Source organism: Aythya fuligula, chromosome 5, assembly GCF_009819795.1.
Source record: "Aythya fuligula isolate bAytFul2 chromosome 5, bAytFul2.pri, whole genome shotgun sequence".
Classification (NCBI taxonomy): Eukaryota; Metazoa; Chordata; class Aves; order Anseriformes; family Anatidae; genus Aythya; species Aythya fuligula.
Window position 1 is genome coordinate 57871041 of NC_045563.1, and position 19081 is coordinate 57890121.

The window sequence follows — 19081 nt, forward strand, 5'->3', positions numbered from 1 at the left end:
GCAAATTTGAAAAAACTCGGGTGATATTCTGGAAGGATTATTTTTCCACATTATCTCTACTAGGCACTGACAGTTTGTCTCCAACAAGTGCTCCTTCATCTGCTGTTCTCAAGCTGACAAGTAGCTCAATCCTGTAAACAGCAATTCACATAATGCAATCCTCTGGTGTGGATCTGGCCTCAACTAGAGACTACCTACATGAGAATGAACAATTTTTCAAAACAGATTTCAAGCAGTTCTCACTGATTCTCTTTACCTTTGGGAGGAAACTCCTAACAATCCCACAACCCTGTATAGGATGGTGTGTTAATGGTCAGACGCGTTCCTGGGCTTCTACCTTTCTCTGCAACTCCATCTATACTCATCTTTGCTGAACAGCAAAATCCAAACAGCTGAGCAAATGCATGGTCATATGTGGCAAGTCTGAGCCTCAGAGGAATGCTGAAATTTTCACTTAACGGTTTCCTGTAACAACATCAAAGTTAGGACATAGATGCCAAAGCTCTGACAGACAGCACAGTCCCTTTGCTGGTGAATGGGAAAAATACAGTGTCTGGATCACAAGGGTCAAGTAACTATTCTGAGCTATCCTCATTTATCTTGAATTTCAAAACAAACTACCTGCTTGAAATATTCCCGCACATGTAGAGTAAGTGTGTAAAATGTGTGTTCATTAACTAGGACAAAGAGTCCCAAGTCCCATTTTCACATTGGGTACCTGAACTATGACCCTACAGAAACCTGCAGTGTCCATGGCCCACACATCCCATGCACTTCCCACTGCTGACACACCTCTAAGCACACACAGGTATTTTTGGAAACACCATTCAAAGCAGTGGGGTAATTAATTTCCCTGTGCGCTAACAAATAAAAAGACTGCTTACTTAAGATATCTGCCATTACAAACAGGATTGCTTATTGGTAAGAACACCACAAACAAACAATAAAACTGTTCACATAAAGCAGCCTATTTACGTACACCACCACGAAAACTGTTTACAAGGTGTCTTAGTCTTATCCCCACCGTTACTCTCAGATTAGTGTGTTACTGCTGAAGAGCACTCCACAGTATTATTAACACAGAAATCACACAGCATGGGATCTTAACATAAACAGTGAATCATTAAACATTCAAAAAATGCATAAGAAAAAAAAAAAAAGAGTTTCGGCACCATCAGAAAATATAACAGCAACAATCTCTGTATTTCTTCATCAATACTCCCCAGTTACGAGCATCGCCTTCTAACAAAATGTGCATACTCTGCATTAAAAAAAAAAAGTGTTAAAAAAGAAGAGAAAAGAAACACAGACAACAATGAGCTTAGTATTTACATTTTCAAATAACCTGAACAGAAAAAAAACTGCAAATCAAATGCTGCTATTACTCTACAAAAATTTTGATGGCTTTCCTAAGTTGCTTTTTAGAGAAGAGGTCCAAAATACACGTGTATGGATTCAACTTCCTACTCTTCACAATACAAACTGGATTGCATGTGAGTTTATGCGGTGAAAATAAATTTTAATCGGTACTTTTTATCACTGCTATAAAATTCTGAGCTATTTCTGAGCCATTTTATATAAAACACAAGTTTCGTAAGTTCTTCTCCGCTTACAGATACAAGTATTAAAAAAAGTTGCAAACATCAATAGATGAGTGCAATGATATTCAGTCTAAGTTAATCCCCAGACATCCAAATCCATGAATAAAAATTCATCAGTTTTAAATACACTGAGCCTATTAAGCAAGAACAAAAGCATATGCACAAAAGAGCTTTTAATATATTTCAAAGCCCACAAGAGCCATGGTCTCATTAAAATTATAAATTACACAAACATGGAATGAAGATTCAAACTGCAGTGCAGCTAAGGAGATTACAGAAAACCCCGTGTTCCATATGATAACACACCATGGCCCTCCCAGATGGGGGCTTGGAACAAAAAGGCCATCACTGCAGCTAGGGAAAACCTCCTTGTGATCTCTGGTTTCTGTTCAGCAGATGACAGCCAAATAATATGTTGATTATTCTGTTTGTGCTGCTAAGCTTGTAAGACGGAATAAAAGCGATATGATCTATTGTGAACTCAATGCTAATGTGTTGCTCCACTCATAAATAATATACTGAATTTATTCCGAAACTATCTTTTCATCTGAGTTCCAGGTTTAAAACGCATGAACTAAAATAAAAAGCCAGCATAAACTATTATTTAATTCGAAGGTTTAAAGTAGAGCTGACACAATAAGTGAATCAAACACGTGGAGGCACCTTTCTCAAATTTAGCAGATGATCATATGCTAAGGTGCTGAGTACCTGCAAGGCGCTGAGCACGCTCCAGGCCCCCAAACTGCACTATCACAGAGAGCAAAAAGGTTACCAAAGAAGGCCCGTGTGCCTTATTTTATCACAGATAACTACCAGAAATCCAAATTTCAAGTGAGGAGGTGGATATTTGTAAAATGGAAAATAGAACAGAAATAATCATTGAATAACCTCGCTAATCTCACACCTCCTCATCCAAAATGCCTTCTCAAACACAATTTCTAAGTTTTTAAGAAGTGGCCACACAATAAGCACACAGTTCACCTTACCCTTTTCTTCATGACACACTGCACTTCTAAAAGGAAACCCAGGGACTGCTCATATAGCTCCTTTCACAATTACTGTGTACGTGCTAAAATAACCAATAATCTTCCCGGACTTTAATGGTTTTGAATTTTAGGTCTTTTATACCAGAAATGTTAAACATTCTGGCCAAAAAAAAAAAAAAAAAAAAAAAAGGCCCTGTAACTTGGCAATAGTGTAAAAATATCACGACCAAGGGGCTGCTTCACACTTCTGGGACCAATGGAAGCACGGCTGATACAAAGAAATAATGGAGACATGCAGCTCAAAAAGTGCATAACCGTTTTCCCAGAAACATTAAAGTGTACTTAAAGGAAGGTCAATTACCTTTCTTCTTTCAACGTGGGACACAGAGACAGCTCTAAAACAGGCTGACTGAAAACAAGGGAGCTGGGAGATCTTTGAATCAAGTGCTTGTATGTTTTAAGACCCAGGTAAATTGCTTCCTCCGGAACAGAGTCCCCCAAGGCAATGAGATTACACATATTTCTAATACGAAACCAGAGAAGACCTTGAAACAATCAGAGAAGCGTACTTTCACACCAGCAACCGCAGCCTTTACCCTTTCCCATTTAAAATACAGCATTGTGCATGACTGTATAGTCCTACTTCCAGCTTGTCCTCAGTGAAGCCTGCCAGTTATGGTCCTGCCTGATTCCTTCCTGATGGAGTTGGCCGGTCTCACTGGGTGGGAAAGCCAGAACCAGCATAATCCTGCACTGGGTCAGTGACCCTATCGCTGTTCGTAGCAACAAACAAATTGCTTTATCTAGCTCCTTGTAACACGCCAGTAGGCATTTCAGTTCAACCACTGCTCTTCTGCATGTCATTACCAGGCTAAGGATGGAGCAGTTCATAGATTTCAGACAGAATGAGCAATAAGGGCAGTAAAACTGCTCATTAGGGGACACTACACCACCTTGGGTTACTTCCAGAGCAGCAGTGGCTGAATACCCCAGCCGGCATTAACCTACCTGTCTGGAGGAGCTAGTGAACCCTCAGTGCCCAGAACACATCGCTGGCAACTATGCTGGAAAGCTTAGGCTGTGACTTTGTCTGGCCTGCCAAGAAGTTACATCCTTTCATGTAAGCACGTTGGCAAAGATTCTTGTCTTTGCGATCAAGTTTTTGAGATTCCTTTCCAATTGACTGTAGAAATGTAGAAACTTCCAATGTAGAAACTTTCTGAGTCACAGCTAGCATGCCTGGCACTGCTTCAGTGAAAGTCAGAGCCTGCTGCTGAAGCTAATCGGAGAAGAAGTCAGCAATACAGATCCTACCCTGCAGCAGAGCAGCCAAAAGTTACCTCTAAGTATACAAAAACTCCTCAATTACATTTCCTTTACACAAGAGGGGAGGTCGGGCAGGTGGGGCAGCACAATTACAAGACTCATGACGTGGATTTTGTTAACTTTTATATCCAGAAAGTACTACAGAAGTACTTGTCAGAACATTACTGGTTGGTTTGGGGCAATAGCAGCAAGGAGGGAAAGTCCTCCGTACAAAAACACCTTTAAGAATATCCCAGCAAGCAGAGACGAGCAACAACTTCAGAATCCTGAAGGGGATCGGGTCAATCTTTTCTAAGCATGGACAAGCCTCAAGTGCTTTGCCACAACATTCATGGGATTCAGGTTTCACAATGTTGCAGAGATAATGGGGACAGAGATGATGGGGGAGGCTAAACCAAAAAAGAGCACCTCCTATAAAGGCCCACCCTGTAGGCGAGGAGCAAGCACTGCCTGCATTCCCGCAGCTGCTGCTACTGGAGAATTTTAAGAGAAATTGCACAGTGCTGTGGAATAGTGCATTGGAAGACTAAGAGCCTTGGCAGAAAATGTAATGCTTTTCCAAAGTTCAAAAGGGGACAATTTTTAACCTTTTAACAGCGGCTTTAGGAAAAGATGCTAATAGAAACTATAATGTCAGCAACACACATTTTTTTTTTTAGACATTCAGTCAATCTTGGAATCTAAAAACACACACGATACATTCTGTATTTTCGCATGAACTGCAATAATAAATATTATATATTTAAAAATCACAGCTATTTTCCTTTTCCTTCCCATAAAACATCATGGCCTACATTATTTGCCTGGCTTTAGAAACGCCTGCTTAATCAAATATGCACAGCCAGATACAGCTGGAAATCAAAAACAAAGACTTCAAAATATCAAAGAATTTAAATTACATTTTTCCAGTTGAAACACAAACTTCACCTTATCCACTGATACGCTGAAGCAACAAAAAGTTTTACTCTTTGAGGGCAGTCATCTGTACCCTCTATGAAATAGTTGTGGATGTTAAGCTTTGGAAAAGGCTTAGAATCACTCTCTCAAATTCGAGATTTTAATCCTGAAGTAAGCTTTAAATGGAACCCAGCGTGAAAAACATCATAGAATATCAGAAACCACAATGCAAAGAATACTCCTCCTCCAGCTGGCTATTTTTTCCATTGCTTTTAGTCCTACTTTAGACCTATTTTTAAATTATCATGATTGTTTTAAATAAATGTGAATTCATCTTTTTAAAATAAACAGTGGTAAAGTAATCCCTGTGAAATACATGACTAATTTGTACGATGCTTATTAAGACAGCACACTCAACTTAAAGCTCATCTTCGCTACTACCGTTCTGCAACCTTCAGTAATTCTATACTGTATATTTTTATATTCTGGAATTATGGGAACATATTTAATATCTGCACAGAAATTACAATGGTCATTTCAGTAATAACTTTTTATGATCTACATTTATTAAACCGTTGTCCTCAGCATATAGCATAGAGTCAACCATACTGCTTGGATTCACGTTGCCTGATTTATGTACTCCCAGTTTAAAAGAACTGCTTACGTTCGACACAGGTTCAAATTTTTATCACAGTTGTTCAGTAAATAAAACCCACAGAGGCACTGAGAAAACATCTAGAGGCTTTCCGAAGAAAATCATATCATGTTTTATACAATCTCACACGATTGGTATGTCTTAAACTCTCCCGCTAATCCTCGCGTTTTCCAGGGAAGGATTGGGTAAGTAGTTTTTAAGCTTTTTTCACACTGAAAAACCCCAGGTCTTTCAGCGCCAGAACTTCCAGGATTAAACATTCTTTCCAGTTGTTGGCTCATGCCCTGAAGATCCTGCACTTTCAAACATCCTATTCTAGCCAGTTCAAAGATCAGGAAAATGAAGCCATCTTCTTTGCGGTCATAATCCACGACCCATGCTGTTAGATACTTAAGAACATCTCAAAAGCAAACTACCTTGTTTCAGCTCCCAGCGTGAGCTCGGCGGGGTGCAGGACCACATGACTGCCGGCCCTACCTCGTCAGGTGACGCGGGCGCTAATCTGATTTGGTGACTATAAAACCTTAATCAAGCCTAATGCCATCACATTCCAGGACTGATGAGGGGAGCTGCTTTGCCATACAAAACCAAACACTAATAAGATTATGAATCAGGACTGCCATTAGATTGCAGCTTTCTAGTTTTCTATCCCATACGTAAACCAAAGAAAAATATTGCTACAAACCGATCAGGCAGACGTACGGTTTTGAAACAAAATTAACTGATGTATTTTATTCCAAAACAGCATTTCGCTCATTGCCAGGGAAGGACAAGAGAATACGCTGAATCTTATAAGGCACAATTAAAATGTAGCAAAACCCATTAATTTGAAATCAAGGTAAGTAAGAAATGTGTATCAACATGTAGACACGACAGTCAGAGAAACACTACTTAAACAACACAACTTGCTGTAGCTGAAGGACCTAAGAGTTTAAACCTGTAACCCATGTAGGCTGCATTCCAGTCAACAAAGCAAGAGAAGAATGGAAAGCGATTACGAAGACATTTGCTCATGATTTGCAATCATCTCCTTGCTCTGTAGGTTCTCTGCATCTCAATTCCATTCGCAGAGCAGGAATAATAGGAGTGAGCTACCTACTAACATATAGTTAAGGATGAGGTTTTTCTATATTGTAGTATCTGGAATTACAGTTCCTGTGGTGTTGCTTTCCGAACTGTCAGACAGCTCCTAGTGGGATCCTTCACAATGGCTGGGAATTTTGGACCGTGGACACGTGACCCCCGGCAAACTCTCAGTATAATTCAAGAGAGTGAAACAGCTAATATCATTCCTGAAAACGAAACGCCATTGACTTCAAAATTAAGAAAATTCCACACACTCACTTTCTTCTCTACTTTTCTAAAATTTGCATGCAAACAAGGTCAGGTGCTGTAAGTGATGTTTTTACAGGCACATATTCATTTGTAAAGCTTTATGGTATTAAATAGTTAACTTTTTTCAGAAAAGCTTAAATCCTTGAAAAAGAGCTTACTTTCACCTGCTTTCTAAATCAGTAGGGTGTTAATTCTACTCCTCACCATAAAACGTGACAGATGAGAAGCAAACATCACAAACAGAGACTATTGCAATAATTTCTGAAATTCGGTTCGTATACTGAGAGACTATTTATACTTCTCCACAATTCTGTGGTAATACAGTCTCTCCTGGTGTAAGTTACAACGTTAGAGGCATTTTCTCTGTATTTCAGAAGATACCATCTCACAGAAATCATTACAAAAGTTTCACTTTACGTTAAAACATAGAAAATTCTCAAGTAGCTGTGAGGTTCATTCACACTGTGAGATGAATCAACAGCTCGCAGCAAAAGTTGGAAGGTTTCGTTGCCCACTGTGTGTAAATACCCTTTTCCTTATTGCGTCTGCTCAGCAACAGAACACAAAATCAACCTATCAAGAAAGCAGATGGGTAGTTCCACATCAGATCAGTGAGCTGAATCGGCTCTAGAAAGGATCTGACAAGCCCCTGGCTCTGCTGGACTGAATCAGTGGAAGCAGAGGAGGAAAAGGAAACGAGACTTTCTCTTGTAGCAACAGTGGCATATTATATCCGGTCAGGAAAGGCTGAGATTTCCAGGAATCTTTGACTGAAGTTAAACATGTTTCATGCAAGAAATTCTAAAAATGGTAGGAGCACGGCACAAGCGTTGCCAATTACAAAACGCTTTCGGAATTTGGGTTCTGTGTCTGACAATTATTTAGCCTCTGGTTTTAATTTCAATGGGAAAATAAGATAAAAAGGAAGAATAGAATAACTACTTGTCAGAGAAATAGTAATAAGAAAGAGAAGAATAGAAAGAGGAGGCTCAGCTCTGCACATTTATTTATACCTATTCTGTAAAGTTAATGTAATCTGTTTTAACATCCTTAAAAACAAGCAAAGAAGTACCGTCTTGCTGAAGTAGCAAAAGGAAGTGTGCTGCTCTGCATGGGGGTGACGGTAAAAAAATAAATCAGCGAGACAACATGCAGGTAGTTTATCATTCAATTCCGTCTCTGATATGTATGTGGCCACTTCACAAAGGTAACCCCTCTGGGTTACAAGTGTCCTATACCAAAAGCTCTCTAATACATAGGTTACACACACCTGCAAGCACTCACTGCTGGAACAATTTAGGTATTGGACACTGGAACTATAATACAGAAAGTAATGGAAGAGCTGGTGCGAGGCTTTAAAAGTTGCGAACTCTGCCAGTTTCAAGCTCCTCACGCAATGACACACAGAGTTTACACCAACAATACCTGATTCTTGAGCTTTTTCAAAAGAATTGTGAATCCTGTTCCAGATTTCCACCAATCATTAGTCAGATCATAGAAAATGACATTTAATAGATATGTTTATTTCTTGCCATGTTTGTTTTTTTTTTTTTGTTTTGTTTTTTTAACATGTCTTTTGATTCTCCACCACCACCACTTGTGCTGGACAATCATCTAAGTTTGAAATTAAGTGTTTATTATTCAATAACTCAGAGTTTGGCAGCAAATACAGAACAGTAAGACAACTCTCAGGATACTCTTGACGAAGGCCTTTAACTGCCCGCTCTTTAACACGAAAAGAAGCTGGGCAGCAGCAAAATTAACGCCCTGCCACCAGCCAGGAGCACACACTGCTGAAACTTCACATCCCTGCGCACGAAACCGATACGCAGGGGAGAAGCAGTACTGCGGGATTGTTAACACATTGCTAACGCATTGATCTTTCTTCCTGTTTATATTTAATGTGAGCATTCATAATTTTTCATTAAAAAAAAAAGCACTCGACAAACACACACATCTGAAAACCACGCTTTACAACAACAAAGCACGCATGCATCCAAATTAAATTAAAGCTAAATTAAAGAGGAGAGAATTGTAAGATTAGAGCCCCTTGAGCACACCCTTTTATATTTACCCTACACCCCCCCCCCCCAGGAGCGGTTCCCCAGGCCCGCACCTGACGGGGCCGCCCGGGCCCCCCCCCCCACCGCCGCCGTTACGGGAGGCTGCCGAGGCCCGGCCGGGCTTCACCCCCGGCCCCTCCGCCTCCAGCCCGAGGGAACCGAGCAGGGCCGGGCGCTCTCCATGCCGGGGGCTCTCCGTGCCCGGCTCCCCCGGGGCCACCCCCTCAGCCCGGCCCCGCTCCCCTCAGCGCGCTGCCCGCTCACCTGCCCGCTCGCCACCGGGCCGCCCGGCCCTCCACGTGCCAACAAGGCGCGCTGCCATTGGGCAGCGGGCTCCCCAGCCGCCCCGCTATTGGCTGCGCCCAGCGGGCGGGCTTCCCCCGCTGTCAGGCGAAGCCGAAATGGCGGCGCGGGGCGCCGGGGCCGGTACCACAGCGGGCACCGCAGCCGCGGGCGGCCCCGCCACCAGCTTCCAGCGCAAGGCGGCGGCGGGCGGCAGCCGCCTGTCCGCCCTGCCGGGCACCCGGCCCTCCGCTCGGCACGGGCAGCTGCTGCTCTCCAGCGGGCTGCCGTCCCTGGACGCTGTGCTAGGTCGGTGGAGAGCGGCTCCCCCCGCCCCTCGTCCCCCCCCCCCCCCCCGCACCCCCTTCCCGCCGGGCCCCTCAGCGCGGTTCCCTGAGGCGAGGGCAGCGGTCGGCGCCCCCGGGGCTGTCTCTCGTCCCCCCCTTTCGCAGAGATGGAGCTCGTGAGGTGCTCTGAGCCTTTGCAGCGAATCCCTTTTCCTGTTCCTTTTTTTTTTTTTTTTTTTCAGCGTAGAAATAGCGGCTGTGGCTCGGCGTGGGTCGGGGCGTGTGGACAGCTCCTGGTGCCGGCAGCTCCCGCAGCCTGCAGGCGCTCCCTGACGGGATTTGGGGTTTGGTGTGGAAATTGGGAAGGCTTTTTTTTCCAGTATGTCTCATTTATTTCTAAAATACCCTTTCCTTGCCTTAATGCTCAGTAATTTCCTGACCTGACGGGCTTTACGCTTTAAAAAAGACCCTTCTCTTTGACCCTAGGAACAGAAACTCTTGGAAATACCTTAACTTTTTTTTTTTTTTTAGGACGTGGCATCTCTGAAAAACCCTATATCAGATATATTCTATATCAAACCTTAACTGGCCTCCTTGCCCTTCAGTCACAGCTTCCTGGGAGCTGAGTGGGCCCCTCAAAGGCTCAGCGTGGGTCTCGTGCACCATCTCCGTGTCCCTCCATGGGGCTCACCCCTTTCTTACACGTTTTGGTCCAGGATCTGCAAGGCAGATACTGAATTATTTGACAGACAGAGGTAGCTTGGGAATAACTGTAAGTAAGGGACATGGCAGCAAGCGTGGTGTTACTAGACACAGGTCTAATTGGGAACTTTGGAAAAGAGGGGAAGGCAGAGGATACATGGAGGAATTTCTTGCACCTCACAGCTACGTGTTGATTTGCACAGAGTTGATCACTAGCTATTTCTTAGTAAGTGCATTTCCCTTAAAAATAAAAAAAAATAAAAAAGTGGTAGATCAGTGCTGCACTGCAAATGCTGTCTTAGCAGTGAGGCCCTCTACATCCCCCAGCTTTATATTCAGGTGGAATATAATGTAAAGTGTTCTTCAAGTGTTACAGACCAGGTATGTCTGATTTCAAAGGAGTTCTCTGTAGAGAGTTGCAACTGTTGTGTAATGTAAACATCCCTTGTTTGGTGTTAAATGGTCAGTTTCAAGCTGCTTGAGAAAAGGCCACAGATACTCATTGAAAACAATCGTTGACACTTCTCAAGTTGCAACATTTCTTGTGTTTCTGTCCTGAGGATCTGAAACCTCGTTGCTCTAAGTAGCAATGCAGAAAGTTAGAAAACTCGCCTGGTTGTTTGCGTGTAGTACTGCCTTAGATACTAGCAGAAAAAATAAAAATAGCAAAAAAACAAATAAATAAATAAATAAGATAAGTTCACATCAGATTTCTTAGGGAACATAAAGATTTTAACTTCCTTCTGATTTTATCAACGTTCCTGCTACTTTTTCCTGGGGCCTGCTTTTTGCCTAATTTACTATTATTGTTGCTCATTGAAATACGAACACATTACCATGGTAACTGCAACAGTTTTACATTCCGTCAAATAAAATATCCTTGCTTAAACTCTCCACAACATCTTATAACATTCAGCCAACCTTCCTACTCAAGTTTCCCTTTAGCATCCAGGGTATACACACATTACAGCTCTGGCTTGTAGGAAGAGGCACTACAACTGGTGACCTGAAAATAAAGCTTGGGAGTACTTTGTGTTGAGGTACTGACTGACAAATATTCTCTCTTGTACGAGCTGTTTAAAGACAAGAGACACTACATCTGTGGTGGCTACAAGGGAGCTTCAGAAAACCAAGATTTTCAGTTATTATTGCCATGAAGTAATCCTTACTTATGGCTCTGACCCTATTTCCTATGTGAAATTGTGTTTTGGTAAAGTCTCATCTTTTTGAGTTACTTTTTTTTCATGTACTAGTTTTAAACAGCTGTTGTTAGCAGCACGTGCTTTCTGTCTCCTCAGAGAATTGAATATTTAAAGCATACTTTGTATCAAGCGTGATTTTGGTACTTTTTTCTCCTTTATCCTTGTGGTAGAGCTGTTGTGTGTGTGTATATATATATATATATGTATATATTTATTATTTTTTTTCTGAACAGACAAAATGGAGCAAAAATTGGTGAACACAGGGATTTCGTTCTGTCTTTCTAGTAACTAGTACTTACAGTTCTTTTAAAAAAGTATCTAGGAAATATTCGATTCCTTGATACATTTGCCATAAACACGGAGGAGTTTGTACATCTCGGTTCAGGAGCATAGCTTAAGCTATCTGTCATGCACTGAGACACAGCGATGAAATGAGTAGCTGACTGCATGTTTGCACTGTGATGTGCCACTAAATTTCTGGTAGCCTCATGGCATGGCAGTGAAGTGATTCTGCTGTGTTTTGAGTTCAGGCGTAACAAAGGAACAATATTAACACTTCTGTGACTTTTGTAGAAGCCTTGTGATCATTCTAGACATGCTGCTACCACACCTGTACCACCAATGCAAGCAAAAAATCTCTCTTTACTCTTTTGTTTTTATGGTCTTGTGTTTCACAATTTTTAGTCTTTTCTTTCACGGGCTTTGGCCTGTGATTTGATGTGTTTATTTGTTTGGTTTTGTTTGTTTGTTGTTGTTTATTTTTTGCTGTTGTTTTAAGTAGGAAATACAAGGTCAGCAGCCAGAATGTTTCATGTCAGATGTTCGTCTACTTTGTAAAAGCACTTACTGTTTTGGCTGCTTGCTCAGCATGACTTTTATAAGCAGCATCCTTGTTCTACCTATACAGAGCAACACTTGGAGCTGTTTTATGTCTTCTAGTTCTGGCTTGCTTATGCCAAGTCCTGTACCTTGGCTTTTTATAGTAGGCAGCACGTAATGTTATGCTACTAATGCACAATACCTAGATTGCTCTGATATCATTTATTGATACTCAAACATTGATACCTTGTGTCTTGGCAGTCATATTACAAGTAACGCTTCCTTAAAATATTTCTTTGAATGTTTTTTTTCCTCCAATCTGTTGATATTCTGTCCTGGTGCTAAAATCCTTAATTTTGGAGGTAATTATGTATAATATGAAAATGGAAAAGCACGTATATTGTTTGCAAATCCTATTGATGTTATAATCTGTATAGTTATATTGCATTCTAGGTCGTCGGGTGACTTTTGCTAGAATGTGCATAGAAACTTAGCTGCTCAGCAGCATTAAGGAGCTGAAGATGAGTTCACATAAATCAGTGGTGAATGCAGAATTCATTGTCTCTTGATAAAAATGAAGTCTACTGTAGTCCTTTGGCCTATGGTCCTTTGGCATCTGTTTGGCCTACAGGAGAGAAATTTACTTTTTCTCTTCCTCCTGGGTATACATCAACTTTATAGGTGCTACAGATATTTGTAGTCCCATCAGCAGAAGTAAAGATGAAGAAATCGATCCAACTCCTTTAGGAATCAATTTCCAGTGAAGTTTAATGAGCTCTTAATTTGATAGACTGTTACACTATTCACTGGAGTCTGACTGTAGAGACTTCTTTTATCAAAACCTTTGGATGCTGCGCTGATGTGATTCGGTTTGCTCCCAGCTTGCTTTTAGAGCAGGATTTAATTGTGGAAGACGTACTGCAGTTTCATTCATGCAAAGCACTGCAATAGACTGGTTTCATGTGATCATCCGAATGCTTCCAAAGCTTTTGGAGCTTTCCTGTCACGGTCTTACATTCAATAAAATATTTGTAGTCTAACTTCAAGTTATTCCAATATTTTCTGTCTTGGAATGCAGATTAAACAATTTTTTGCTCTTCACGTGAAGTAAAACATGATTTTTTCATATACCTTCTCTGTTTAAATTCCTTCTTGAGACAATCATTTAAACCACTGTTACATAATTATACTTGTTTTCTCTTTGAGGAACAAATAAATCAGTCAGAACAAGAGTTCATAGATTTTTTTTTTCTTTTTTTTTTTTTTATACTGTTGAGATTGATAGGATAAGAGCCTGTGCATCAAAACATATGGGCTGTATCCGTTTCAGTCTCTCATTCATTTGGTCATCTGTGATTGGAACATAAGCATTGATTGCAATTGTTTAAGCAAAAAGAAGAAAGTTGTGTCCAATTGGTTAAAATATATTTTTATTTTTAAACAAATATTTTATGCAGCTGTATTGATAGAGCTGCTTCTGTGTCCAAGACATACTCAAAAATACTTTAATAGTATATTTTTCAGGTTTATTTTATTTTATGAAGTGTCAGTCCAGCTCTTATTGGGTGAAATCATCCCTGCCTTATTGTTTTGTCTATTTTCGGTAATACAACAAAAACTAGGCAGCCAGGATTTTGCCTGGCTGACTTCAGTGGGGAATTTGTGAGCATCTTAGCAGGCCACTTTATGTACGTGGTTCTTGGTACAAAGCAATATCACCTGGTAGTGATTGATATGGATGTACTTTGGAGAACGTTTACTCACTTGAGTCATCCAAGTAAAAATTCCCTGGCAGAGATCATAAATCGTTATTGTAGGACTTGAGTATAGTTGCATAGAGCTCTGCAGGATCTTTTTTGCCATGACGATGATAGTACAGTATATTGTGAAAGTAATTGTAATGTGTAATATATAATTACATGTAATGTGTAATTATTTCATAATAGAGAATTGTAGGAAGTATTGCAAAGGTAATTAAAATGTTGTTCACTTTTGTATTTTTAAATTCCCTGTTATCACCTTTCTTTGACTTATAAACTAAGAAAACTCAATTGTTCTCTAACGTAGCATTAAAATGTAGTCTTACTCTCTTCTTCATTTTGTTTTCTTTCCAGGTGGAGGCTTAGCTGTTGGAACCCTTCTTCTTATTGGTTAGTATAGAATATATAAATACAATATATCAGAATGTGGCTTATTCTGCTAATTTCAGTATATTATTAAATGACCTGTCTTTTTATTGTGTATAAAAACCACACTTCCCATTTCTCTTTTAAATGCTGTGGAGCTGCTGAATTAAAGCTTTTGAGCTATACCTCAAAAGAAAACAAGGATCTAAGTAGCACATAATGCAAGCTAGCTTCACAACTTGAGAGAGAGTCATTTCATCCTTCCCACTGTAACATTCCTGATGTTCTGAAGTAGGCTTTTTACATCAAAGAAGTTAAGTCTGCTGATCACTTATACAATATTACTAGAGATAATTTAAATTTCGCTGGTATGAAATATGTAGGCAAAAACAAGGTCTTCATGCCTCTAGAGAAAGACACCAGTAGGCTGGCAGTTGTTCAGTCTTTCAACCTTAAGTAAGATGTAATCAGTAATTTTCAGTTATTTTCTGAAGGAGTAAAATGATGTGGTCCTAACATTTTACCTATCTTTACTTTCACTTTCAAATGACAACCATCACTAAGGAGACCGGTCTTTAACTTCACCTGCTTTCGTGTCTCCGTTTGTAGATTGGGTCATGATATTTTGAACTGTTACAACATTTCAAATAATTTTAACACTGAAGAATATAACAGGAAAATACGGAGAGGGCTTATCTGAGTTCTCTTCTAGACAATATTGGGGTTACATCATGTTATCTTTGGCTAGTATAGGGTTTATATGAACCTGTCCTAGAAATTGAACAGTGTTTTCAGTTTCCCCGTGAGAAAGGTAATTGCTCTTATTATGTCTTGTTACTGTAAGGCTAGTTCTTATTTCTACATTTTAACTATCATTAGAGGCTGTTTAGAGACAGATGTTGCTGTCTTCAGTGAATCTTAGAAAATCTCAATTTTTAAATAAAAATCTATAAACTGCTGTATGTTGTGATGCAGATCGAAGTAATTTGAATAGTTGTCTGACAGAAAAAGTTCACTGACATTACCTGATTTCATATAGGTTACCACCTGTCTAATGGCAACCATTTAAGTTCGAATTTTTTGAGAATGCTGAATTGGTACAGCAGTTCACTTTTGGTAAAAGAAGTTGTCCAAATCCTCCTCTCTCTTCCTGGCTATGCAGTCCTTTTCCTTGAGCTGGTACTAGTGCTTTTCAGTTCTTTGCTGAGATGATTCAGCTCTCTAAGCATACAAAAAACTGATCTGGTTAAAGTGGAGACTTTTGTCTTGGCTTAGTGACCAGAGTTAATATGTGAGATGCATACCAGAGCTGGTACAAGGGGAAGAGGAGAACTGAAGAGTCAGAACTAGAAGAGAGTATTTGGCCTTTCTTGAGGAAGAGAATACCAATTAAGCTTAATTTTCTTATGACATTTCACCCACATCTATGTGAACTCAGGGGAAATGTTAAAAATGTTATGTCTTAACTGCTTTAAGAGATCTTTTCTGACACAGTTTGAGAAGAGCTGCAGTCTTTCTATGGTCAGAAGGAGGAAAAAGTTAGAACCTGTTATATTTTTCAGAGATCACAGATTATGAAACTTCTTGTCTTGTCTTCCCATGATATTCATTGTCCCTGTCAGTAGAACTGGCTCATATCAAATGAATCTTCTGTCTATAAAATTGACATGAAACAAAAGAAGTTGGTTCTTTACACGGTATGCAGTTAAGTAGCGGAATAATTTACCGTAGAGTGTTGTGAAAGAAAACAAATAATAATAATAATTAAAAAAAAAATCATGCTATCAGTGGGAAAGTAGGCAACTTAGGCAACTTCATGGAACAGAAAGCAGTTTGGATTACTAAGTACATGGATACCAAGCCTGGTTTGGGAAGTCCTTGAGCTACTAACAGTGCGAGGCTGAGCAATCGAAGCACCGTATTTGCTTGTTCAGTTCTTATTACCCTATCCTAAACATCTGCTTTTGCCTACTGTTGAGCATAGGGTTAGATATCCGCTTCACCTGACCTAAATGGCACCAGATGAAGTGAATACAAAAGGTGGTGACCTTGCTGTTTTAATGAAAGAGATGCCAATACTCCGTGATTTGAAAATGATAGGATTCTTACCTGGATGGTTTTTGTGTTTGTTTGTTTTTTCCTCTGAGTGCATGACTGTTTATTTGTGATCTGCTATTAAGCTTAGCTTATAGAAACGTGAAGGAGAATTTCACTTTTAGATTTGGAAACTATTTTTTTTCCAAAATAAAACTTTCCATATGTTACTTTGAAACGTGTAATTATATACCAAAAGTCTTGAAGGGAGAACTATATTTATTCATGACTCATTAGTCTAAAAACTTTTAGACTAATTTTTAAAGTTGGTGCAGGCAAAATTGTAGCTGCATTGTTAGAATATCCTGTCAATACACACAAAAAAATCTGTCATGAGATTAGTCTAGGCAAGCTTAATATTATACAGGATTGAAGCTGTCAGCGATAAACCTCCTAGGAAGATCTTTCTGCGTTGTACTCCAAGTGTTATAAAAAGGTTAAATTCTTCTCCCCTCCCTTCAACATTCTCTAAGGCAAGAATAAATTGCATTACTTTTAGCTTAGCTCCCTTTGCAAATTAAATGCTCATCTTCATTATTTGACACATTATCTTGGTTAATTTAACCAAATAATAGTAGATTCAGGATATTAAAATATTTATTTTAACTGTTGTGTTCTGGAGATGTAGTAATGGCACAGGTTACTGGATGTGACTGTAAAGTAATGTTTGAAATATAAGTGCTCAATTTTTTTAAATTCAAATCATAATAATAAGCATCATGATTTCAATTGATTTCAATTGAACTTCTATAGTATGTTCTTTTGACAGTGTTTTATTTATATGAAAATTAGAGAGTTGAGGTACATGATTATCTTACGCAAGATACTAGAGGAACCTGAAACTTACTGGGTTTTGTTCCTATAGTAAGATTTAATTATTATTTTTTTTTAACTGGTACTCCAATTTCAAGAGAGATTCCTGTACTGGGTTTATAAGAAGCGGTCAAACTGGCACTCTGACTCTTGAGTGAAATGGAATTTGAACGCTACCCAGACAGTTTGCTCAACACCAATGTGTGACCACTTGTTGGCTCTTTCACCTTAAACTGCTCCAGCAGATTAGCCTTATGGAAGAGTCTCCCCTTTCAAAACAAACAAATAGTGTAGCTGCTGATTAAACAAACTCCTTTCCTCCCACTCCCCAGTGTGCCTAGACCTGCTGTTTCGCCACCCTTAGGAAGAGTTTTCAGAACGATGTGGTTTGCATTCTGCATAGTGAGTTACGGTGTGCTCAGATAGGGCTGTCCTGGGTACCCTATCGGAGCCTGTTCCTACATACCTTTGAGATGCTGTAGCTTTGACAAGGTCATTGATGGCTAAATGTTTTAAAGATTATCAGTAGGAGGGTTTTTGTTAGTAGCTGAGGTCAAGTATAAAAAGTTAAAGTTGTTTGGTTAAAAGCAGGTCCATACCTGTGCGTTCGAAGCCCTGCAGCAGTTTCAGCTACTTTAATTAGCTATTCTTATTTTTGTTAGACATGCAATTTAACCTGACTGGTAAGAGCTCTCTTCACTTGTCAATATAATTGAATTTATCATCTTTTTTAAAATTGAAAAAGATAATCTCCAGAGAGGTGCAAAACAGTGATTTTCCAAATATAATTATACAAAATACAAGTTAATCAGAATTCACCTTTCTGAAATGTGGCCAAATGCCAAATATTGTAGCTTGTATGTTTGACAACTCAGTGTTGGCATGTGCTAATTAAATGCAAGTGACACAGAGTATATCCCCTCAGGGTTAGTAAATGTGGACATTAGTAAAGTATCTTTAAAATGGAATTTCAGATTATTGAAATAATCGCATCTTATAACCTGCAGCAATTCAGAGAAATGTTTCGTAGCTACAGAAAGACTCACCTTAGGTCACAGTACTATGCTGTAGAGCTATCTGGTGAAAAAAATGATCAATACTGATAGGCTATGACAGGCTTTTGGCAGCTCTAGGGCAACCTGTCTAGGCTTTGTAAAGAGGGGAAAAAAAGCTATCTGTACGTTACATTGCTGCAGTCTTATTTTTTCACCTTATAGCTCTGATCTTTGTAAGTAATTAAGCTACAAATTATCTCTGGAGTTTTTCAAAGACCTTGGTGTCATTCAATATACAGATGTTTAAAGGTTAGTTGTTACAAACATGATCCATGCATCTTTGTTGCCTTATGGTGACTTTTGTTCCCCTCCAAGTTACAGCGCTTCTCCTCCATCCCACCCTTGGAACACAAACACCTCTGGTGCAGGGGGAGCACTTAGGGCTAGGGATTTTTTTAAATTCTTGATGCCACATGTTTAGACATAAATTTCCATAATTACATGAGATTTTCGTCCTTAATGATTATATAAACCGTCTGGTTACAGTGCCTCACACATATCTGCTCTCTTTGTTTTCTGTGCTCCAGCTTAACTCCAGTATCTTAAAATTTGGTATCTAATTCCATGACCCACTGATTCCTGCTAGTCCCACAGACAGTCCATGCACAAAGGTGTTGAGCATGTCTCGTAAGTGTTCAGTAACCTGTACGGTATAGGGGTGAGAGAAGCCAGAAATAGGAATTGGTCTTTATCCTTTGTTTTCGACGTGGCTGTATGCTGGAATTCATTGTGCTGATACTGACAATACCGCATTTTCTTCATAACTGTTTTGGCCATGAAAGCATGCTGTTGTGGAAAGAGGCCTCCAGATAACGGTCAAAATAAAGTATTTTATTTA

General features: G+C 39.7%; 2 protein-coding genes across 2 annotated transcripts in view; one reads left to right on the top strand and one right to left on the bottom strand.

The window, feature by feature from the left end:
• IMMP1L (inner mitochondrial membrane peptidase subunit 1) overlaps positions 1 to 9168 on the bottom strand; it is a 33065-nt gene extending 23897 nt beyond the window's left edge. Inside the window, exon 1 of the mRNA XM_032189206.1 lies at positions 9128 to 9168. The gene's annotated coding sequence lies outside the window, so the exon portion shown is untranslated. The remainder of the gene's footprint in view (positions 1 to 9127) is intronic.
• A 96-nt stretch (positions 9169 to 9264) lies between these two features.
• The window catches only part of ELP4 (elongator acetyltransferase complex subunit 4), a 137938-nt gene continuing 128121 nt past the window's right edge, over positions 9265 to 19081 (top strand). Inside the window, exons 1-2 of the mRNA XM_032188556.1 lie at positions 9265 to 9454; positions 14270 to 14305. Coding sequence (XP_032044447.1) covers positions 9265 to 9454; positions 14270 to 14305 — 226 coding nt within the window. The remainder of the gene's footprint in view (positions 9455 to 14269; positions 14306 to 19081) is intronic.